General features: G+C 47.5%; 3 protein-coding genes across 5 annotated transcripts; 2 read left to right on the top strand and 1 right to left on the bottom strand.

Moving 5' to 3' along the window:
- Nucleotides 1-1,174: 1,174 nt before the first annotated feature.
- LOC100541429 (uncharacterized) lies at nucleotides 1,175-11,469 on the top strand. 2 transcript variants are annotated; one of them, XM_085211594.1, is made up of 8 exons: nucleotides 1,175-1,993; nucleotides 6,281-6,354; nucleotides 6,818-7,013; nucleotides 7,712-7,794; nucleotides 8,101-9,031; nucleotides 9,463-9,662; nucleotides 9,849-9,977; nucleotides 10,063-11,469. In XM_085211594.1, the coding sequence occupies exons 1-8, from the start codon at nucleotides 1,687-1,689 to the stop codon at nucleotides 10,606-10,608; spliced, it is 2,466 nt and encodes an 821-aa protein (XP_085067720.1). In that variant the 5' UTR covers nucleotides 1,175-1,686; the 3' UTR covers nucleotides 10,609-11,469. The 2 variants fall into 2 exon arrangements, with proteins under 2 accessions (XP_085067720.1, XP_085067721.1); XM_085211595.1 differs by having other exon boundaries at nucleotides 10,066-11,469.
- Nucleotides 11,470-11,736: 267 nt separating this feature from the next.
- On the top strand, nucleotides 11,737-15,288 carry TICAM1 (TIR domain containing adaptor molecule 1). Of its 2 annotated transcripts, none has more exons than XM_085211596.1 (2): nucleotides 11,737-12,073; nucleotides 12,989-15,288. In XM_085211596.1, the coding sequence occupies exon 2, from the start codon at nucleotides 13,196-13,198 to the stop codon at nucleotides 15,041-15,043; it is 1,848 nt and encodes a 615-aa protein (XP_085067722.1). In that variant the 5' UTR covers nucleotides 11,737-12,073; nucleotides 12,989-13,195; the 3' UTR covers nucleotides 15,044-15,288. The 2 variants fall into 2 exon arrangements, with proteins under 2 accessions (XP_085067722.1, XP_085067723.1); XM_085211597.1 differs by lacking the exon at nucleotides 11,737-12,073 and adding an exon at nucleotides 12,087-12,227.
- Nucleotides 15,289-18,065: 2,777 nt separating this feature from the next.
- On the bottom strand, nucleotides 18,066-22,462 carry FEM1A (fem-1 homolog A). Its single transcript, XM_003213312.5, has one exon. The coding sequence runs from the start codon at nucleotides 22,006-22,008 to the stop codon at nucleotides 19,960-19,962; it is 2,049 nt and encodes a 682-aa protein (XP_003213360.1). The 5' UTR covers nucleotides 22,009-22,462; the 3' UTR covers nucleotides 18,066-19,959.
- Nucleotides 22,463-24,177: the final 1,715 nt, after the last annotated feature.

A 24,177-nucleotide genomic window follows, 5' to 3' on the forward strand; every position in this document is an offset into this window, starting at 1 on the left:
ACACTTTAGATATCAAACATTGTCTCATTAATTATAATTTCTGGTGTTAACTCATGCAAATCACCTGCCAGTTACAAAAGAACATGGGAATTCTCACTTCTACACACATTCCTCTGTGCTACAAGTCACATGAAGATGTGTCGTGCAGATTGCAAGTGCTGTTTTACCCATTTAAACAATGCAATTTAGGCTGCCTTATGGGACTTTCACCATCATCACCAGACCTAGTCTGCTCAGGCTCTTCACACCCCTGGACCAGCTTACTTGAATACAAAGCCCACCTCCATATATACCCCAAACATTTACAAAAACACAGGACTAACTTCTTGATTCCTGGGTTCCTGAAAGAAAAATGTTTCCTCAGATCTCCAAGGACAGACAAGAACATCCATCCTTTCCCCTGTGCACATCACAACATACAAAAGCCACCATATTGAGATCTCCAGAATTCTTCAGGCAACAAGTTGGTGATAAGTCTGACTCAGGTAAGGAGGGGGATTCCTTTTAACCTCAAAGCTGCAAAGTGATAATTTTCAATGTTTTTGTTAGCTTAACAACATGCTTTCAAAACACACTGATGCTCCCCATCTCCTTCATGGCTTACCATAGGCAACACAGAAATGAGATCCTGCATGCATGGGCCAAAAACAAAGTGACTCAATCAGCTGAATAGCTTTTGAAGACTTCAGATAATTCTTACCTGTGCCTCAGTTTCCTCTCTCTCAGATCTGGAAAACAGACAACAGGAAGCTTACTTAATACTTTCAAACTAGTTTTTGAGAACTGAACATGAAGCAACACAAAAGAAAAGCAAAACACTAACTAAAACATTCATTATTTACTGTATCTATTAAAGAGCCCATATCTCTTCTAGCCAGGCTCAGAGTCCTGTTTTGCTGGGCACTCTGCGAGTATAAAAATGAAAGACAACTTCTACCTTGAAAATCACAGCAAACTGGAGAAGCAGCACCTTTCCTCATCATGTATTTGCTGTTCCCAGGCGCGGGCTAGGGGCAAGAGTGCCTGCCATCTTCGGTAATTTCAGCACTCATGCTGCAGGGGAGATCTGCAAAGCAAACACCATGGCTGAACCACTGACCGTCTGCCTTACTCCTTTGAGACTTCTGGGCAATGCCTAGTGCCAGCGAAGCATGCTGAGCTGCCCAACTCAAGCACTTGCCAACCATGTTGCTGGCTGCTAACACAGCTTTGGCAAAAGCCAAGTGTGAGCTGCCTGCTGGCAGGGGCTAAGTCCTGACCTGAGAAATGGGCTGAGCTCCTGTTCCCAAACTGCAGCTGAATGTGAGCTGTGATTCGTGATCCTGCACTGTGGGTGGTGTGCAAGGCCCAGACGTGAATCCCCAAGAGCACAGACAGCTCTGCAGCAGTTCTTTGTTGGAAGGTTTGCAGAAATAGCTCTCAATCTCTGTCTGGACAGCATGCTTGGCACAAGTTCATCACCCATCTCTACCTGTGTACCCTGCTGTAGGGGGGCAGCTTTGCAGGGCATTGGACTTGATGATCTCTAGAGGTCCCTTCCAGCCCCTACAGTTCCGTGATTCTGTGATCTCCTGCTCCAGCAGGGGAATGGACTAGATGATGTTTTAAGATGCCTTCCAATCCCTAACATTCTGTGATCTCCAGCACGGAGCAGCACCTGCAGGCCGAGGGCCAAACACAGGCCCCATGGCAGCACCTCCAGCCCCCGGTCCTACTGCAGTGCTCCCTGCCGGGCAGGGAGCACAACAGGAACGGATTCCCTCCAACGCGGTCCCCTGTGAGGCCCCCAGCAGTTTTATCTCTATTCCGGCGGCTCAGCTCCGACCCCTCAGAGGAGTCTCCTCACACCTCCCGCCTCTTTCTTTCCATTGGCCTGGGCAGCGCGTGTCGTGCCTCCATTGGCTATCTGGGCTGCTCATCAGGCCCGCGGGGTATTTAAGCGAGGCGAAGCCGGATCCCTATTATTGTTGTTGGAGCCGAAGACGCAGGCGAGGTAAGTGAGGCAGGGCTGGTGGGGAGGATGTTGTGGGTTGGGCATCTGGCTTGTTCCCATACAGTGAGGCTCCTGAGGCTGGCTCTTGCTTTGCAGCCCTCCCAGAGATGGAGGGCAGAGGCTGGCTCTTGCTTCTGGGGAGCATTAAGGCTAAAATCCTTCTCCTACTTGGGTTGTGTTTCTCCCCTATCAGCTTCCGTAGGAGCAGCTGCAGTCCCAATGTTGTTTGCTACTTTCCCCTATCTCTAGGCACAAAAGATGCCTTGGGATGGGCTACTAGAGAAACCAAGTGACATCTTGGTGGCAGTGCTGTACCTGGTATGTCACAGGAAAAAGATTTCGAGGCTAGGAAGAAGCCTCCAGTAAGTTCTTGGCAACCCTGTGGGTCTGAGCTGTGTTTGGGCAGCTGCAGGTCCAAGAGTTCTTCCTTAGCTAGAGGGAAGAGGTGGGACAGGGGGTCTGCAGGACATGGCTGTGCGTGATGTGTCTGCTGCTGACCTGTGATCAGGTGGGGATGCCCTTCCTGTTGACACTACTGCCTATAGCTATTTCCCTGTAATGATCACCTGGTGAAGGCATGATAATAGTGTTAACGAAGGGGTTAGTGACAAGGTAACTTCTTGTTCGTGGGCAGACAGAGGCTGCAGCTATACTTATAGCCTTGCCTGGCTGCTTGAAGGAGCACTTGGCAAACCAGTGTGGTGTTTCTCAAGACTGACAGGATTCTGCATGTGGTTGTGGCTACCTGAAACTGTGTCTGTGAAAAACTTCCAATCAAAGTTGGTTCTATTGAAACTGACAGATTAAAATTCCTGTTCAGTAGTCAGCAAAGCATGTTTCTTGCTCTGCAAGTTCTAGGTGCAGTCCAGAGCTCTGGGAGTTCTGTGCTTGCGTTATAATCAGTGAACAGAAAATACTGGAAAGTCCAGAAGCTGCTTCTCTTTAGAGTAGAAGAAATGATTTAATTATCTCCAAATTCTAGGAGCTCAGCTAGCTTGTACACTTACTGCCCCAAGAAAGTACTTAGTAATGGCCACTAGCTGTGGTGCTTGTTTTCCCTTGGGATTCTGGGAGGGAGCAATCCTTGACTCCCACTGCAGAGTGGTTTTAGCCTTTGAGGCTTCCTAAAAGTGATAGCCTTTCTAGAAGGGCTGCAGGTATGCACTTCTGCCAGCAACTCTGTATCCGCTGTTCCAAGGCCCAAATCCCCTAATCCCATTTCCAGATCTTGCTCTACCCTGAATGTTTGCAAACACCGTGATTGGTTGTGGGCACTACCATTCCCCCCTGTAGCAGAAATTCTCTTGACCACGTTATCCCAACTACATTTATGGTAACTAGGGTATCAATGACAAATCTGAAAAAAAAAATGCAAATAAGTGCTTCAGACAAAGATTAATACTTCTGTCCTGGATAGTCCTCCCTGCTCATATCTAAATTGTTAAATTTAGCCTCATTTGTTAATGTTCATTAAAGAACTGCCAGGTAAGCTATTGAACTAGGCATATTAGCTATGACTCAAGCAGCGTTCCATAGATAAAACACTGAGGGGAGAAAAGATTCCTCATTGAGATCCTACCTCTCCATCCACAGGATGATGTATCAGCTTCCTGGGGCAGAACTTGTTTCCAGAGAAAAAGAAAAGCCCCGTGCAAGCTTAAAATTAGTGTTGTTTTTTTTTTAATGTATGTATGCTGATTGACAGAGAGACAGAAATGAGGGGAGTTGCTCACCCGGCAAGAAAGCACTTTTGTGCCAGGATACCCTGTTGCAACAGCTGTGTTAGACTGAGGTAAAGAAAACAGGCAGGCAGCAGCTCTGGAGTTTTGGTGCCTTAGCCCTTTGTTTTGCTGAATTCCAAGTTGTGCCAAATTTGGCAATAACCAGTGGCTATGCGACTGTGTCACACTAGAGAGATGTACTAAGAGATGTTCATTTTTTTCTGAAACTATTCTGAGAATGTTTACCAGCAGTGACCTCGTATCTCTGCTGTAGTAATACGAAGTCATCTGCAAGACAAAGCTGACCTGCTAAGGGAGAATTGGTTTGCTTAATGCAACTAGAGCAAGTAGTGATGCTGCTTCCGCTGTCCTCCTTGAGAGGCTGCCTGCTGGTAGAGGGGACTGTGGGATTTCTACTTGCAGTTACCCCAGTTTAGAGTCATGTCTCCCAACAGAGCACGAAACAACTAATGTGGAGCTGCTGAGTACAGTGCTTCCCTGTGATCTGGAACCACATAAAATCTGCTCCCCACCCCTGGAGGTGAGAGCATAGAAAGAGAAAACAAAGCTACACTCTCTGCATGATTCACAAAGACACATCCATGCTACAAGCACTGGAGTTGCAACACACCCTGATTCCTCCTCCGGAGGACAGCAAACTATGTTCTAACATGACTGTGCTGTGAGGATAGTCACTAACTGCTGCCTCCATAACTTAGGAGAGTTCTTAGTACTTCAGAGGTTGTATTTGTTTTTGTTTTTGTTTTTTTTTAATCAGGAATTACTCCTGACTTACGCTTGCAGCTAGAGCACTACTTCTGGCTGTACTTTGTTCTGTGTGCTAACCCTGACACCAGCCAGTGAGACACTATAGTATGAGTGTTTCTTACTTGTTGAGAAGTGAAGCAACTCAGCAAAGGAGTTGTTTGTAATGGTGTTGAAATAGCTATGCTTCTGAGCTTCGAAAAACAAACTTGTTTGAGAGAGGAGTAACTACTGACTGTGCAAGCCATATGGACTTTGGGCCTGAGACTTGCATTCAAGCCTTGCTTTTACTTGGAGCAATTTTTCTAGAAGTTTTCCCAGGCTGCTGAAATTTAAACTGTATCTTTGATGTGATGTTATGTCAGCTGGCCCTCCAGAGGGAGGGAAAGGAGAGTGTCCCAGTTTGTGACAACTCCTGCTATAGGCATGTACTCTGCATCTCTGACTGCCTTGTTCTCACCACAGTGCCAATTAATTGCATACATAACTTGCCAGGCTGTCAAACACTGTGGCATTGATTACTGAGAAGTCTCTCCAAGCTCTGTCCATCATCAGTTCTGAGCAAACAAATGACTTTGCACTGTTTCTGTCCCAACTCTCTGTTCCTGTTTCCACAGTAAAATGTAAGAATTAAACAGGTCAGTGTTGACAAGAAAAAGAGACAGCAGTCTCTGCTGCTTATCAGATGGCAGGCATTTCGGATAGTCTGCCAGGGAGTCTAGTTCTTGGCTTGGGAATCCTGTTTGTAAGGAATTCTGGTTTGAGGGTTTTCCACTAGAAAAATGCTGTATGAATTCTAAGAAGAGAGACTAGCTGGCAAGACAGGGAAGCGGATAGATACTGCAGGGAACAACAAGTATGCTGAAATCTCTGCTATGCCTGACTGAGGCAAGATGCAATCTTAGATCTGTCATTATTCTGGTGTGTCCAGATGCCAACCTTGATCTAGGCTAGTGAGACAATACACATTCAAGCTACTGTATCACTTTTATACTTGAACTTCTTAAATCCCATTACAAAGTAAGAATGCTTCTGAGACCTAGTATCATAGGAGGTGAATTTCTCTCTCCAGTAGGATGAGAACAAATCTTTAAGTAGATAATCAGAATGCTACAGCAGGAAAACAGCCTGCTGTTGTAGGTAAGCTCTGGAACATCTTCATATTCTTCCCAAAGCTGTGACACTTCCAGTGTTGTTGAAGTTGGTAGCAATGCTAAAGTTTTCCGCACAAAAAAGGGGCATAGTAGAACTACTCTATAATATTAAATTGAGGGTTGTTGAGCAATTATGTAACTTAGGGTAGTTACATTTCAGCTGGGCTTCTTAGTACAGCAGTAACACCTGCCTGTAATTCACACCACTAGCCCTATTTCTGCAGACATAGTTTTTCTTCATGCAAGTCCTTGGGCAGTGGGAAGCTGAACCAGGAGTGCACATCTCACAGAAAATGCACAACTGAGATTAAAAAGTAGCTCTCACCCATTTCTAACTTCCTTCTTTGAAGTTAGTCAAATGCTACCAGCAATAAAATAAGAGAGTTGCTTTGTTTAAAGTATTTGGCTGTTTGGGGATTGAGGGAGGTGATGGAGCACTATCTCGTTCTGTGCATATACTTGTACACCGTAAGTCACGCAGCCTCTCAAATACCTTCACATTCCTACGAGAAGGATTCTGCTAAGTTTTTAGACTGCTGCTCTGGATCCTAACTTTGTTGCCCTCTACTTCTCCCAGGTATTACTATAACTATGGTTCACTGGCAGAATCTTAAATTGTACATCTATGTCCTTTTTTAACCTTTCAGCTGCAGTTGACTTCACTATGGCATCAAAGCAGATCCCAAAAAAAGACTGGGAGGCTGAGGAACAGCAGCAGGAGGTAGGTACTCTATCATGTGGCAATTAAACTACCTGTTGACATGTAGTGGTTAGCAACTTCTGCCAGCATCTCAGAAACGGGCTGGGGGTAGCAGAAAGAATCACTAAATGAAGTTGTGCTTAAGTCTAAATTCATACAGAAGCCAGTTTGCTCCAGGAAATATTCCATGGCTGGCTCAGGAATGCAAATAATTCTGAAACATTAGCTGTTATAGTTCCTACTTCTACATTTGAGCCTGATGGTGCTAAAACAAAGTGTGAGTCAGTTGTGACAAGCCTGGAGCTCCAGCTTCTATTCCTGGCTTGCTACTGACAAAGACTTGTCTTTTGGGCAAGTTTCTTCAACTCTGAGCCTAAAAAAAGATGATGAAATAGACTGAATGCCTTAGAATCTTTGATGGCTTGTATTCACACACCAGGTTGAGGCTGGGTCTCTGACTTCACACATTTCTCTCTGATTTTAGAGTGCTGTCAACCGGTTAACCAACCTGCCTTTGCTTAATTCTGCATTCAACCTGGTCTCATCTGCCTACAGTTCTACTAAGGAAATGCATCCTTGCCTCAGTGGTGTCTGCAATGTGGCTGAGACTGTGGCTGCAGTTGCAGTAGGCAGTGTGGTTGGTGGGGCACAGCCCATACTGAACCAACTGGATTCACAAAGTAAGCAAGGGGGCCCTTCCTATACAGAAGGAGTAGAAAAGGAGGGGAGTTTCATGGACTCATTCAGTGACATCTTTTTTTTTTTTTTAAGAGTACATTTTAGTTAATGGTAGCACTCAGTACCCTGCTCGTTTGTTTTCAGCAGCTCAATAATTTCACTGAATTTGCTGGGTGTGATATTGTTACTAGAGTATGTGAAGTCTGGCCTCTTGACTCCCCCATAATGTTATAATGGGGTGGAAAGTATAGCAGTAATAGCAGGGTGGTAAAGTCTTTGGCTGCAGTAAATGAGGACAAGCCCAAATGCAGTAGCTGTGGATGCAGAAATGAAGGAAGAAAACTGGCTTACCTTTGGAAGGCCTTAGGTACACAGTAAACCTCCAACAAGATTCCCTTGCCTCTACTGTCAACCCTTAAATGAGGTCTAGGCAGAAGGTGGATCCTGGCTTCACTCCCTCCAGTCATTCAGAGGCATTGCAAGCACTTAATCTCCCCTGGGTTGGCCCTGCCTTCCCACCAGATGCTCAATCACTGCTTCAAGCCATGACTTAGCATTTCTGCTACACCCACCACATGCATCTCATCCCAAAACAGTATTTTTGTTTGTTTGCTTTTGTGAGTACTCTTTGTTGGTCACTGTAGAGTCAAAACCCCTCTGCAAACTGAAGACTAAACTGGTACTGTAATTTTTTTTCTAGTTGCACTTGTAAATGAATATGCCTGTAAAAGATTGGATCAACTGGAGGAGAACTTGCCTTTTCTTCAACAGCCGGCAGAAAAGGTAAAAGCTTTTTCTGGGGGAGTCACGGCTTGATCTCTTGATGGAGCTGTTATGGGCACAGAGGAACTTGGAGAAATAAAATTTGGCAACAGTGCTTTGTCAGGTCAGGCCCTGGTATGGGCTAAAGGACTCATAGCTAGCTGATGAAAGTTGGAGATATGCCTTCAGCATGTGGAAACAAAAGTGATGGTGTACTTTCTCTGCTCTACTGCCAGAGTGCAAACAGTTATCCACATGGAAGAACTACTTTGGGGAAGGAAAACCTATTTCAGGAAAAAAATAATCTTTATCCCCTTCTTGTCATAGGTATTCTCAGACACCAAACAGTTGGTTTCCACCAAAGTGACATCTGCTATGGATGCTGCCTGTGAGGCAAAAGAAGCGATGGCTGATAAAATGACTGAAGCTATGGATCTCACTAAAAATGCTGTTGGGGATGGTGTTAAGCTGACCAGATCAATGGTCACTTCCAGTGTTAACAACGCTGTGGAGGCTGCTCAAGGTGCAAAGGACCTTGTAACTAATAAAGTGACTGAAGCAGTAGACCTCACTAAGCACATTGTGGATGACAGTATTGGGATGACCAAGTCTGCAGTTGCCAATACTATTGTCAGTGCTGTGGAGGCTGCTCAGGGTGCCAGGGACCTTGTCACTAACAAGGTGTCTGAAGCAGTAGACCTCACTAAACACATTGTGGAGGACAGCGTGGGACTGACCAAGTCTGCGGTTACTTCCACTATTGTCAGTGCTGTGGAAGCTGCCCAGGGTACCAAAGATCTTGTGAGTAACAAGATGACAGAAGCTGTGGACCTCAGTAAGCATGTTGTGGAGGACAGCGTGGAACTGACCAAGTCCGCAGTAGCAAATACTATTGTCAGTGCTGTGGAGGTTGCCCAGGGTGCCAAGGACCTTGTGACTAACAAGGTGATAGAGGCAGTAGATCTAACAAAAGTGGCTGTTCAGGATGGTATGGAGAAGACCAAATCAGCAGTTGCTTCAACAGTCAGTTCAGCTCTGGATGCTGCATACAGCACCATAGCTAGCAAAATAAATACAGCCCTTGAGCAGAGCAGAGAAGCCATCCAAGAGGGTGTGGAGATAACTAACTCAGTGGTGTCCAACAGTGCGAGCAAAGCCAAGGCAGTGGGACAAGCAGTGGCAGGTGGTGTTGAATCTGTCCTGGGTATATCAGAAGATCTGGTGGATCATTACCTCCCCATGACTGAAGAGGAACTAGGTGAGAAAATGCTGAGCTGGCGGTTGTAAATGCAAAGCCTTTCTCACATGGCTAGAGAGCACCTGATGATGAAAGAGTCATCTAAATAGACACGTAGCTCTGAATGTATCACCAGGATGGCTTTCTGTCAACACTGCCTTGCTGCTTGCTGTGGGACAGACTTCAAGAATTTGCTAGCTACTCCTTGTCCTACAGCCTCGAGACAAACATGTGGGTGCCTGCTTCAACCTGTCTGTCAAGCCTGCTTATCTGAAGAGAACACTCTGTTTGGGGACTAGCCCACCTTTAATACCTGAGCATCTGCAAACCTTTGCTGCTTATACAGCAACTTCAGTCTTCTATTTTTCCAGTGTGGGATTTTACTACTCCCTGCCATTCCTTACAGCTAGGGGTATGGAGCACAGCTACACCTCTGTTCTTGTTTCCTTCAGGTGAACTTGCCACTGCTGTTGAGGGATTTGGTATGGCTTCTGTGGAGGAGCAGAAACAGCAGCAGAATTACTTTGTTCGACTGGGTTCCCTCTCTAGCAAAGTCCGCCACCGAGCCTATCAGCTCTCCCTGAACAAGCTGCAGCACGTTAAACAAAGCACTCAGAACACACTCTCACAACTACAGCTGGCAATAAATCTGGTACAAACATGTTGGTTTTTTTTCCCCTTCCATCTGTAACCTTTCTGCTTTAGGAATCAGTTGTAGGTGCTTTTCCATCCTGCACCCAGCTGTGTCCCTGCCTGTCAGAAGTGCTGACAGAACCGCTTTTGCTTAGCTAATTGTATGTACATTCAATGCAACTATGCCTCTCATTTTTCCTATCAGATTGAATCTGTGAAAAAGGAGGTTGGCCAGAAGCTTCTGGATGGGCAAGAGAAACTCCATCAGCTGTGGGTGAGCTGGTGTCTGACTCAACCCAAGGGACACCAAGTTAAAACAGCTTCCCAAATGGAGGTATATGTGGGTGTATGTAATCGGACCTCTTGTGAATGGTGTGCATCTCATCTGCTACAGCAGCTGAGCTATATTTCTTTCCCAGCAGATAGAATCACAGACTCTAGCTATGCTGCATATCATCACTCAGCAGCTACAACCTATTTATGAGAATCTGAAAGTCGGCATCCATGGCCTCCCCTGGAACATCCAAGAAGCTGTGCATCACGCAACTCAAAATATCAAGAAGCTCCATGCTTCTTTTGCCTGTGCTAATTCTTTTCAGGATCTCTCCAGTACAACTCTGACCAACAGCCGGAACCGTGTGGCTGAAGCCCAAAGGTCTCTCGATGTCCTGTTTGAGTATGTAACCCAGAACACCCCTCTAAACTGGCTTGTGGGTCCCTTCAAGGCAACAGCTAAAGTGTCACGGGATAGCAGAAAGGGGAAAAAAGGTAAAAGTAATATAAAATCATTTGCCATAGAAAAGGCTGCTTCATCAAAGGTGACTAAGAGGCCTGAAGAACCAAAAGGAGCGAAAACAAATCTGGGGGAAGCATGTGAGCTAGAGAAGCTAGAAGAGAAGATAGGTGCAGAAGAGGTGTTGGCTGCAAAGGAGATAATAACTAATGCGCTGAAGGAAGATCCCTGAGAAGTTCAGCTCATCTGGCTGAGGCCCCTAAGAATGTCCCTTAGTCTTTTAATCACATACCCAACTGTCAGTCATGCTGGGTGTTCCTCCTGCTCTCACTGTCCCAGGATGAGCTTACAGTAAGATGTAGTTTGCAAGGAGGCTTGATGACCAAGGTGGGGTGGTTCCAGATCTTGATGTATTTTTTTTTTCTTCAAGCATATTAATCCAAAAAAGGAAGGTAGAGGGTCTGTACTTTGACTTTTTTAATTAAGTCAGCACAGCTGTATGTGTGAATGGCAGTTCTTTCTGAGACAAGCTGTGGGTGAGAAGTCTCAAGTTACTTTTAATGTTGAATTATGTTAATAACTTCATCCAAGCTGCAGAGATCTTAAGGATTATGCACTTGACCTTTGATCGTGTTTCCCTCCTGAAGTTTTAAAACTCTGTTACAGACACTACTTCCTTTCTGACTTCAGCTTCCTGAGAGGCTGAACCCTGCAGCAGCCCAGAGGCTGCTTCTCGGAAGTGACTTCTTTTTATCAGCTGAGAACTTGCTCTTCTGTAGAGGGATTTTCTTGTAAGCATGTCAATCTGCAGTGGGACTGTCTTTCCTGACTGTAAAAAGGACTTCAGGGATTATCTGCTTGTGTTTAAATTAATTCTACAAGTGAAATATTTTGTGGCTTTTGCCAGGAGTTGCTCTGCTGTGTTCATAGGACTGTGCTGTAAACAAAACAGGGAAATAGGTACTGTTCACTTCTACAAAACAGTGTTTGCTTGGAAGCTGTTCCTGGTGTCACTTATTTTGTACTGGCATGGCACCACTGCTAGGGTTGGAGTAATGGCAAAGACTTGAAAATAAAACTTGTTCTTTCCTTTAGCCAGAGCAGGTTGGAAGTTTGTGTTGGGCCAATCACTTCTTGCATAATAAATGCATTCAGTGGACGCTGCACACGCATCACTTCCCCCATCGTACCTCTGGCCCCTGACGCTCGGAGGAGTGATGCCAAAAGCCTTTCGCTCTAAGAAAATGTAATTCCTACAGCGCATGTGCTCGTGTCACCTTGCGTTAAATTCTCTAGCAGCTGTTGCAGAGGGTGACAGCACAGGGCGCTGTGGTTCACCTCTGCCGGGGCGAGCGCAGCGGGCGGCCCGACGCTGGGCGGGTCGGGGGGGAGGCCGGGCTTCCTGCCCTGGGTCCGCAAGCGCCGTTCCTGTCCTGGCTCCACTGAGCCCGCTCCGCCCCAGCCCTGCGGCCGAGCCCCGCTCCGCCCCGCCGTGCCGGGTTCCTCCGCTTCCTCGTGTGCCGGGAGGCCCCGCCCGGGCAGCAGCGAGCCCGGGGCGGCGTGGAGCGTCCCGCTTCAGGCCTCATCCGCGACCCCAGGCCGGGCACCTGAGGGCGCTGCTCGTGCGGGAAGGCGGTTCGTGGCGGTCTGGGGGCAGGGCCGAGGGCTCCGGGGCGGCCGGAGTGGGAGTGACGCAGGTAGGGCCGCACAGGCGGCGGTGTGACGGGGAAGCGGTGCTCGTGGCGCGGCTCCGCGGGAGCGCTGCGCGTCGGGGCGGAGAGCGGCGGCCGGAGGGGCGCAGTGAGAGCCGCGAGCCGTTTGGGGCGTTTCGCTGAGTCACAAGGCGGAAGGGTATCAACGAGCTACAAATGTCCTGCTCTGCTCTTTCGATGCCTGGCCTTTTATTCCTTCCTTCCTCCCACCGACTGTTTCACTGAATCGGTTTTCGTTTAAAGAGCCACTAACTTCCTCAGGTTCAGCTTGAGCTCATTCATTAGGCAATTCGAGAATTTTTCTGAATGAGAAAAACAAATTTAAATTTTAGACTTTCCCCAGTTGAGAGCTATTTGTAAACACTCCAGTTTCCTTTATATGCAGAAAACTGTTCCACCGGGCTCTTTGTGGAGCTGCAGGTCTGCTATTCAATCTAACCCAGCTCAGCCAGCATCGGTGAGTGCTGCAGTTTAGGAGAGCCCAGGGATTAGATATGGAAGGAGATCACACCAATGTCCACAGTGACGTGAGACAGCCCAAGAGCAGATGTGTGGGTGTTCTTGGCCTTCCTGGGGTTTGAAAGGGCTTTATTTCCCAGCTTGCCACTGCAAAGAGCAAAAGAAGCTGGAGGGGCCCTGGAGGAGACGAATGCTTAGCTTTTACCCAAATACATGATCAATTTAGCAGTGACTTTAAAACAGTTGTTTATAATGTGAAATGAATGTGAAGAACTTACTCTTTGCTTAATAACAGAGTTGGAATTATGTGTGTAGCATGTCACGTGCACTGGCATATTTGTAAGCAGTAAACATGGGGAAAAAAAAACAAACAGAGCTCTGAGTCCTGGGAGCCCTCTGCCCCATTGTTTCTCAGTGTGTTGTCCCATGTTCTTCTCATAGGTTCATTTGCTCTGCTCTTCAGGACAGTGACATCTCACTTCTGAGACGAATCACTGAGCTGCAAAAAGCTATTGCTTGCACGGCACAGGAAGTACAACCAGGACATTGCAGAGCACTGCAGGGAAATAAACCTTGAACCCAAATGCTGTAATATGCTTTTTCCATTCATGCTGCTCCAGTCCATCATCTTGGCCACCAGCTGATGAGATGGCACATAGTGCTGAGGTCCAGCCAAGCTTTGAGGACATTTTTAATATTAACAGGGATGCTCAGGGGGACACAGTCAATAACATCCCGGTTGTAGATCAGGAACGATGTGGCTCAGCTATCAGCACTGCGGATTCAGATAGTGAGTTTCGGACACTGAGATCTGATGTGAGCACAGGATTTCTCCATATGACCAGCCCAAACAGCATGGTGAAAAGTTCCCCAATGAAGATTAGAAACACCTCAGACCCTTCAGGCCCACAGACCTTGCAATCCTCAGGGATCTCCAATTCCTTCACCAATCTCCTGATCAGTCAATCGCCAACAGCTATTTTTTGCATGCCGACTCCTTCCTGTGAGTCCAGTCAGCTGTGTGAAGAGAGCACCAGTGATACTGGACAGCCTGATGGAGAGAGACAGAGCCACAGCCTGCAGGAAACAGGCAGCCCCAGAAGTCATTCCACTCAGGACACAAATCCCCAAGTCCCCCATCTGGGGAAGACACTGCAGATCAGTTCCAGTTCATTTCTCCCTATTGTTGAAACACAGCTGCCCACACTGGGTGCTGTGGGCCAACCTGTTGAGAGTAATGATATTTCCAGCACAGTGATAGCAGAACCTCAGGTACCAAAAAAAAGCAGAGACCAAAAGCAAAAATTATCTACAAGTCTTCCCTATTCAAGAACGACAATAAATACTGGTCCTGCTTGCATACCCATAGAAGACTCCTACATTCCAGCAGGCACTTCCAACTCTGCAGCTGCTTCCACTTCAGTTTGTTCCTTTCCTCCTCAAACCTATTTTTCTTCAACCATTCCCCCTCCTCTTCAGAGCATTCCTTACAACGTACCATTTCCCACTCGCCTCCACTCATCCCCCTCTCCAACTGGCCCTCCTCCTTTAAAAACTGTGAAAGCAGCATTGGCACCAGAGCCCAAAGGTGAAAAGAAAAAGTTCTTCACTTTTGTTGTTCTACATGCTTGGGAAGATGAGCATATTGCCTGTCGCATCAAGGACCTGCTGGAGAACATGGGGGTTCCCGATGGTGCCACATTCTGCGAGGACTTCCTTGTTGCAGGACACAACCAGCTGACTTGCTTTCAGGATGCTATGGAAAACTCTGCTTTCCTTATCCTTCTGCTGACCAAGAACTTCCTGTGCCACCAGTGTATGTTTCAAACAAACTCAGCTCTGATGCAGTCCATCCAGCGACCTTCCAAGCACAACTCTGTCATTCCTTTTGTACCTAAGGAGAATCCATTGGAGCGGAGTCAGATTCCCAGCATGCTCAGTGTGCTGGTGGCTTTGGATGAGAACTCTCCTGTGTTTGCCAGGACAGTGCAGAACACCTTTACCCCCGAGAAAATCAATGAAAGGAAGGCCATGTGGTGCCAAATACAGCAAGTCCAAGAGCAGAAAAGGAAACGAGAGCTATATCAGGATCACTGCCAAACACTGCAAAACTTAGGTGTTCGGACCCGTGGCTCCCTTCCCCAGATGTCTCCATCAGCAGTGCAGCTGAATCAGTCAAGCCTAGAGCAGCTGCTGGAACAGCTCCTGCCTCTCCAGTTATCCCAACAGTGCCATCCCCCATCATCTGTCTCTGCTGCCACACACCCACTTCTTCGGGCTGGTTATCCCACATCTGCTCAGCTGGGTCCCTCTCCTTCCCAACCACTTGATCTCCCATCAGGTCAGCACTACAGGACTGCACATCCAGGAGGTGCCCATCCCATCATCGTTCAACATGCTCAAATGGTTCAGATTGGGAACCACAACACAATGCATGTGGAAACTGCTGCACCAGGTCCACAGGACAGTGGGGAAGAATCCAGGGAGAATGCTTAATCAGAGATGAAGATCAGCCAGAGCCACCCACTCTTCATTTCAAACCCTAGACTAGAGAGATTCTGCTGGAAAAGGGACTATTCTGATTTCTTGGAGCACAGGAGAAAAATGCCTTCTTTTACAAAGAGGTTGTCATTTCCTAAGACTACTATCCATTTGCTTATTTTCCTTTAACCAAGAAAACAATTTTCTTGATTTTCTGAGGATTAACTGAAAGGTTTGATAAATAAATTTTAATTAATTTATATTTGCATTTCTCCAGTTGTTTCCTGTAAAATCAGAAAAGGGACAGCTGGGGATATCTCTGTATGTCTGTAGCTCTTAAGCGGACAGGACTGGGAGATGGCACATCTGGAATATGTTTCATAATCCGCTGCTGACCAAGTCATTTGAGGGAAAATCTTCTGAGAATTCTTTGGGGAGTCACTGTGGCCTCCTGTGAAGGTGCTCTGCACTGCAAGGCCACACTGTTTTCATTTGGCTGCCCTCTTTGCTCATGGTTGCAATGTGGCCTGTTCATATAAGTGCCTACTTTGTGTGCATGGCACGCTCCCCTTGCTGCTGTGCAGCATCATTTCCCCCAGCCTCACATCAGACCTGGAAAACTTCATGAAACTTGCTTCAAAAACTTCTGAGAGGCTGTAGGCCTATAGCCTGAGGCATCAGGAGATCACTATTCTCAGTTCTCTCCTGCAACTGCAAAGAGACGAGCTTTGTGTTTGTGAGACAGAATTCCCACATGCCCCTAGAGGCATGGTTTAAGAAAAATATTTTTGTTCTTAAGAAAACTCTGTTAAACTCAAAGGACCAAGATTATACACCAGGTATGAGGCTGAACAAGAACGTTACAGTAAAGCTGTACTTTGGGGAAAAAACAAAACAAAACAACAACAACAAAAAACTACCAAAGGTAGAATGCAAAGGGGCAAAATTTGGAGAAAGTCTGAGAAAGCAGAAGCTGTGGGTTCTCCTTTAACTGTTTTTAAAAGTTCAGAGATGGGATTAGGCCCTGCCAGACTGGCTGTTACACATAGAAATATGCTCTACTGAGATTATTCTTTCTTTTTATGTTACCACCTTTGAGGGAAAAGTTTGACTCAAAACCAGAAGTGCTGAGCAGAGAGTGGAGGAAGGCCAGTGACATGGGAGATATTCTGCAGGATCTGGGCAATGGCTCTATGAGACAGACCTCTACTAGGCTTTTAGCGCAAGGATGGCATCTGAAGCACAACGCCAACCTGCTTGCTCAGCCTGATGGATGTTGCCATGGCCATTTGCTTGTTCTGTCAGCAGAGGTCAGACCAAGGCCACCAGGCATCTAGAAACTCCTCTGCCAAAAAGGCCCAAAGTAACAGCAGCAGACTCCAGAGCCTACTGGCACTGCTTCAGGGTCTGTGCAAGCTGTAGGAGAGCTCAACCTACTCCTCACCCTTGGAAGAGCCAGAGAACTACCAAGTGCTCATTAAAGACAGCCTTCAGGGCCAGTGCAATTGATACACAGCAGGTGACTCCCATTCCTGGTATTTCTGCTGATATTTGTGTGCTCATGTCACTCCGAATACTTGCCCTGGTATGTTTCAAATCAAGAGAAGCCAGCGTTGTCTGGAAGCCAACAAGCAGGACTACTACAGGCGATTACGTACTATCCAAGCAGTATGCCTAGAGGGTGACAGAAGAGTCATGAGTCTGTTCATAGAATGTCTCTGTCTCCCTTCCTTGACCTGAAGGGAGGCTTAGCTCCTCCTGGGCCTCCTTGGCTAAGACCTAGTGCAAGACAAAGGGACTTGCACAAACCAAAGCCCTTTCTGTCCTGCTTAAGAGCTGCCATCAGTTGCTGGCTTCCAGCTCTGAAACAGTTTGGCTTCTATTTCTCACACTGACTCAATAATAAAGGATTAACTCATTTATGCTTTACAGAGCCTGCTGGAATTCTCCTGGTGGTTGCATGCATTCTTTCTAAAGATGATGCTATTTTCTCTTCTCCACATCACCTTTGTTAGAATAGGCACTGTATTACAGCAACACTGTCACATTGCAGTTGTGCAGCCACCAGGGCAGCACCTCCCGTCTGGAGAAAGCATATACATCATTCTTGCTCCACTTATTATGCTTTCTATAAATAAACACTATGCAAACCTGGTCAGCTGAAAGCTGCTCTAGTTTGTAAACAACCTTAACAGTCACAACAAGTTTGCTTGGAGTGGAGAAACAGAGAAAGACACAGCAGCAGGCAGTAAAACACTCTGCAGGGTGTTTTTTTTAAGCTTATTGTGCACTGATTTCCAAGTGACTCAAAAGGAGTGACTGCCACACAACAGGCAAAGCCCTATTTCAACTGCAGCACCAGGTTCACTCACTCCACATTTTCAGGGCTGTCTTTGCTCTTGCTCATCATGGAAAGGAAGCCTGTCACTCTTTGTTTTCACCAAGAGAACATGCATGTGCTTGTGACCCTCTGATTTTTCCCCAGTTTCCCTGTGAAGCTGAGAAATGCTCAACAATGACCAAGATGTTGCAAATTATTTTTGAGGAACAATCAGTGAAGGAAAAAACTTTCAAATGTTTTATCCATGTTTTCCTTTCCTGCCCAGGGAAGGCTATTTTTGAAATCCGAATCCTTGTTGTGAAACTAGCTCCAGTAACTTCAATTCTTTTGTTTTGCTTTTCATCTCCCACTGATAGCTCTGGGGCTTAAAAACAAATTGATGACAGCCACACTGCACCCTTCTTCCTGTCTGTCCTGACTCTGTATAAGGCAGGTAATATCTGAGTCAAAAGATTATCATCCCTTCCTACTTCATTTACATCAAAAGACAAAGCAAAGTATATAAAGATATGTCATTCAAGTATCAGTGTTATCCTTTTCCAGGGGAAATGTTTGCATCTGCAGTGTAGATTAACTCTTCCCACAAGTAAATTCAGATGAAATGAAACAGAATTACCATATCCACAAGCATATCATTGCTATGAAACAAGGAGTTGAAAATAGAGGCTTATCAGCAAGAAGTCCAAGGCACTTACATTCTAGCAGCCATTTTTTTGTTTTATTATTTAAAGTTAAGAGCACTCAGCAGCTCACAAATTAACAAATTCCATTCCTGCATTTTAGATCAAGTGTCAGCCAAAATGAGGGGGAAAAAAATGCAGCAAAACTACATCTGAACATCTCAGTAAAAGTTAGAACTCCTTACTTTATAAATAGAAGTTATAGTTAACACTGCAAAAATGTAATGGCAGATCTCTAGTATCTTTAAGGGGCAGAGAGTATTGGATTATTGAGGCTTATGAATATGCTGCCTTATAAATACACATAGAGAAGCTTCAGAAGCATATAGTGCATGGCTATTTACCAGGGTTCTGTACTCCCAATCTTGACATTTCTCAAAGCTGAGGCAGCTGCTTCACCCTCAACTGCGCTTTTCATTCTGCCCTGACCAAAAAAGGAGCCAGAGGGCGCCAAAGTCCCTCCTCCTGCGAGAAGATAAACTGCTTGAACAGCACCATGTTTACACCAACACGGGTTCTGCTCATGGAGGCAAATACCTACCCCAAGACTACAAATTCAAAGAGAAAAAAAAGGTTGCATGCAGATTCTAATTAGAGAAATGAGCTTGCCTAACAGTAGCCAAATGAGATTTCAAATTCTATTCCTGATGTAGCACCGCCACCCTCAGTAAATATATGGAATCAGAAGCCAAAAACAGATATTAACAATCCACTTCATGTAGGTCTTCAAAATGGGATACTAACAGAGCCCCCTGGGTTGACATCAGTAATCTCAGAAGGCGCTTTTAACTTACATCTCTTTCTTCTTTCTTCTTTCATACAAACATGCCACACTCACTGTCTCAATTCAAAAATCCTAAGCACTACCCACACTCACACTTTAAGTACTTCCCATTCGTAAAAGGGTTTGCCAGAATACATCCTCAGAGATGGTTAAAAGTGCATAGGCTGAGCTCTGAAACTTGGCTATATTCATTCTGTACAGCTCAGTGTGATCACCTGCTGAGCTCTGGAGCTGAAGGACCCCATTTGGGAAAGAGAATTAATGTGTGCAGAATGGTCAAGGCAAAAGCTTGAATTCCACATTAGCATTTTGTTTCTGAGGTCACAGGTTTTCTTCCCCATTCCTATCAATATCTACCGATGAAACTGTAACCAGAACTGACCTTACTATATCTTACTTGGATTGAAGTAGTCTTGCAGCATAGATAGGGCCTGGCTCTAAAAGAGAAAAAATAACCCATATTTATGCACAATCATTGAAATCTTCAACATCAATTCCTACATGGCCAACCAAGGAAAAATGAAAACAAAAAAAATAATCAGCATACCCAGCCCGACTGTCATGCAAAGCAACTACCTCAACAGAGAATAAGCCACTTTGCCATCAGACCAGTACTGTATCTAGTCTGAGGAGGGGGCAGGGAAAGAACTAGTTGGAAAATACTTTATTCCCCTCTTGCATTCCTAACTGTTCAATATTTGGGATGAAAAGGGATAGACCGCATATGTGACATGTAGCTGCTCCAAAGCTTAATGCTGTGTTAATTCTGCACTAATGGGAAAGGCAGCAGGTCCCAGGGATCTTCATTTTCTTTCCTCCTCATGATAAGATGGTTTGTATGGAAAAGGGCAGGGGCTGCAGCCTTCTCTGGATACAGTGCTCTATGGAGAGAGATATCTAGTACCTGAAGGTGGCAATGAAGGATAGCCATGAGATCTTGACCCTTCTCCTCCCCTACCCCTGCACACGCCAGCTTGATGGTGACAAGTAAGGACAAAGCTTGCAGCCCATCAACACAACAACGGCCTTTGACACCTAGACAAAGATGGCCTTAAGTTTTGGGCTGTGCTACTTCCTGGGGGCGAAGTAAGTGCCAGGAAAGGCTTGGGAGTTCAGCTCTCGCACTCTAGTGTAGTTCAATGAAGGCTTCCAGCTCCTCAGGGATGAAGCCCTTGTAGGGAATCTTGTGCTTGTCCAGGACACGAGCAGCAAGGCACTGGAGGGTGATGTAATTGAAGGGCTGCATCATGCTCTTGGAGAGCAGCTTCTCATCCAGCAGCTCGTAAGCAGTCTGCTTGAAGGCATTGGTGGCATCCATATGGGCTCCAGCCTCCATCAGTGCACTCATGATCAGTGGGCAGTTATTGCGAGCAGCAACATGCAGCGGGGTATTGTTGTCATAGTCACGGCTGTCTGGGTCAGCCCCACACTCCAAAAGCAAGTTAACAACATGGAGTGATGGGAACTTGCCCACTGGGTAGCGTCCCACTGTCGTGGTATCTTTGTCCACAGCCATATGCAAAGGGGTGAAGCCATTCTTGGCTCGAGGGCTGCACTTCAGCAGGCGGTAGATAGTTTGGCGCTTCTGGTGCTCCTGCTCTGGGGTGCACTCTACCTTTTCCAGCAGGAAGACCAGGTGGAGAATAATGGCCAGTGTCTTGGTGAACTGTGCCGAGTCAACTACAGGATCCTTGCCATGCATAAGTGCTCTCTCTACCTCCCGGACACCTTTGCTCAGTACTCCCATGAGATCAGAGAAACCTAGCTGGGTAGCTAAAGTGCCTTTGGAGCGGTCCTGAAGCACATAAGAGAAAAGCTCAGCAAAGGAAAGGAAACTACTGGCAGTCATAGGGCTGAGAGGCTCCAGATTGCCTTGCTGCATGTCAAGAGCATACTTCCACAAGTTAATACAGCGTTCAAAATTGCCCGAGTCAGCATAGACAGCCCCTCGATAGCGGATGTAATAGGAAGTGTCTGGGTGCGAAGGACCCAAGATGCGCTCTCTAATGAGTAGTGCCTGCATGCGCATCTCATCTGGATCAGTAATCAAGGCTTCTAGCTCCTCCAGCGAACTTACTTCTCGTGAGTAGTCGTATGCCAGCACAAGCTGCCGTGGTTCAGGTTTAGGCAGGTACTGCCCACCCTCGTATCGAAGCTCCATTGCCCTTCGCCAATACTTGTGGGCTCCCAAAAGGTCACGTTTCTTATCCACAAATGTAGCACCTAGCAACTCCAGTGCTTCCACAGCAGCCTCTCGAGTGCAGAACACATTAGGAACCTGCTGGTCATCCCGACTGGAAGCTGACGCACAACATCTCTCATGCTGCTCTTTGTCACAGCCCTCAGAAGTTTTCCGACCAGAACTGCAGCACCTCTGATGGCTCCCACCCAAAGCACAGGTCTCATTTTGGTTCCCTGCAACATCCTCTTCCTCCTGCTGCAGCCCTCCTTGGATGAGATATTCTACAATATTGGTATGCCCGGTGACACTGGCAGCCAGAAGAGGAGTCATGCCATAGCCATCCTTCTCCATGCGGGCTTTGGAGCGGAGCAGTAACTGCAGGATCTCCAGGCTGCCTGACTCTGCACAGTCATGCAGGGCCGTGTTCCCCTTCACGCTCCGGCGGTTGACATCAGCCCCTTTTTCCAGCAAGTAACGTGCAATCTCCCGGTGCCCTTTGTAGCAAGAAATCATCAAACAAGTGTGTCCATGCCGGTTCGCTACCTCCAAGTCAGCCCCCCGCTCTCCAACCAAGTAGCGCACAATCTCCAGGTGCCCGTCGAAGCAGGCAGCCCTCAGTGGTGTGGAGTTGGTCAGCGTGGTCTGGTTCACTGAGGCACCGTGATCCAAGAGGCTGCGCACCACCCCCAGGTGCCCAGCGGCGGACGCGGCCCACAACGGCGGGGCCCCCTCAATGGTTTCTCCATCGAAGTTGACAGATCCACCCTCTTCCACGCGGGCCCCACAGTGATCCAGGAGGTACTCCACCACCTCCAGGTGTCCGTGGCGGGCAGCGATCAGCAGCGGAGTGCTCCCACCCCCGGGGCCGTCACCTCCACCGGGCCCTGCTGTCAGCGCTTCCAGCTCCTCTCGGCTGCGGCTGCCCAGCAGCTTCTGTAGCAGCTTTAGCTTCCCATCGCGGGCCGCGTTGTACACGGCCGTACGCAGGTCCATGGCGACGGGGGCCGCGACGAACGCGTCGGCCACCTCCTGGCCATGGACCGGTTCCGCCTCCGCGGACCCAAATCGGCCCCGGGACGGGGGACGGGCGAGGGCGGCCCCCGGCGGAGAGGAGCCCTACGGGAGCGGAGGCATTCGGCGAGACGGCCCTTACCCGGCGGCGGCAACCTTCACTCTCTTCGCCCGGCCGCCATCTTAGGTTGGAACGCAAAACAAAATGGCGCCCGGACGGCTCCGGGGACGGAGCTGGAGGGAGATGATGGGAAATGTAGTCTCGCGCCCGGAAGGCAACGCGAGGGCTGCTTCGTAGGGACTCCGTCTCCCGGCATGCAGGGGGAAAGGGGCCACCACAACCTGCGCCGAGACTACGTGCAGGACACCGTGTGAAATGCAGTCCGAGCGAGGCACAGAACGCAACCCCTCCCCGCGGATTCCGGGAGTGCCGAGGCCGCGTTACCCAGCGCACCCCGCGCTCCGGCAGCGCAGGGGCTTCTGGGGGAGGAGGAGGGTGGGAAGCGGCGCTGGGGGTGGTGCGTGTGGGGCGGGGGCTACGGGGCGGCTGCAGTGAGCGCCGTGGTCTCCGTTCCACAGCGCGGAGTAGGCGGGGTCTTGCGGTGAGGGCCGCAGCTCTCCCAGGGAGAGGAGAGCGGCTGGCGGGAGGTGGGCCCGGCTCTGAGTTGGTCAAAAGGCGGGGGGAAAAAAAAAAAAAAGGTCGCTCTGTGCCGAGATGCAGTGAGAGCCCCCAGCGCGGCCTGAGGCCTCAGCTTCTGTGTAGAGCCGATAGGCTCTTGGCTTCCAAAACCCTTCTGTAACCTTACATGTACAAATTTCATTGGAGGTTTAATTTCTGCTTAGTTACTTGAAGTGATTGAACTCCAAAAGGCCAGAGCTGCACGGCGTCAGGCTCTGCGTTGTGAACTGCTTGGGGTTGGCAGTGCTGTGGATGGACAGGATCTGCCCGCGGCACGGCGCTGTCAGAGCAGCGCTCACAGAGCGCAGGACACAACGTCAGCTTTATCTGTGCCCGAATGGTGACGCGAAGCGAAGCACAAATATTTAAGGCCATAGACACCCTGGTTGAAGTTAGTAAAGCTTGGGTTACCGGAGGCTATTTTTAGGGCGCAAGCCAAATTTAAGTTGCTCAAATCTTTATATAGGGAATTGTCACTGTTGTGTTTTATTTATAGCATTCCTCTCCTTTCCTGGTAAATAAGATCAGCCTCATTATTTCTATTACCATTACTTGGTCTATCATTGTTATTGTTCAGTCCATCCATTCTTCCACCCGCTTAGGTCTTGTCTGGAATTACCTAGTATTATCCTGCTAACGCATGTTGCCTGCACACAGAATATCATTTTTGTTGCTTAGAAACTGCTTTTGCAGAACAGACAGCGTGGGCCTAATTTTCACTTAAGCAGCTGTTAAAGTCTCTGGAGCAGCAGGTGCTCAGCACTCCTGACAGCCAAAGCCAAAGTGTCTATGACAGAATTCCCACACAAAGTTGGGCTGCATGCGTGTGTGTCCTTTGCATGAGCAGTGTGCTTGGGGACAGAGCAGCTTCACGCTGAAAAGAAAACAAGCCAAATTTTCTGAGCACCTTGGATGTGCATGCTGTGCAAGTGCTGTGTGAGGACAGGAGAAGTGGCTGTGTGCACTGTGTGTACTGCTGTGTGACTATCCTAATGTTCCCTCTGCAAATCCACACCTGTGTTCACACGCTAAAAATTGTGTTTGCCTATGTAAATAGTTGTCAGCAGTGAGTTTGGACACAGGTGGTCCATTTTAATGGGGCTTTGTGTGTGTGCATGCACTAGCTGACTATAGAATCGTAGAACCATAGAATTGCTCAAGTTGGAAAAGACCTTAAAGATCATCAAGTCCAACTGCAACCTAACCATACTCCCCTAACTCTAACAACCCTCTGCTAAACCATGTCCCTGAGCACCACGTTTTTAAACATGTTCAGGGATGGTGACTCAACCACCTCCCTGGAAAGCCTATTCCAGTGCTTAACAACCCTTTCTGTAAAGAAGTTTTTCCTGATATCCAACCTAAACCTTCCCTGGTGCAATTTGAGGCCATTTCCCCTTGTCTTGTCACCTGTCGCTAGTGAGAAGAAACCAGCCTTGCTCTTGCTGTAATTACCTTTCAGGTGTTGGAAG

This window comes from Meleagris gallopavo, chromosome 30 (genome assembly GCF_905368555.1).
Source record: "Meleagris gallopavo chromosome 30, MGAL_WU_HG_1.1, whole genome shotgun sequence".
Taxonomy (NCBI): Eukaryota; Metazoa; Chordata; class Aves; order Galliformes; family Phasianidae; genus Meleagris; species Meleagris gallopavo.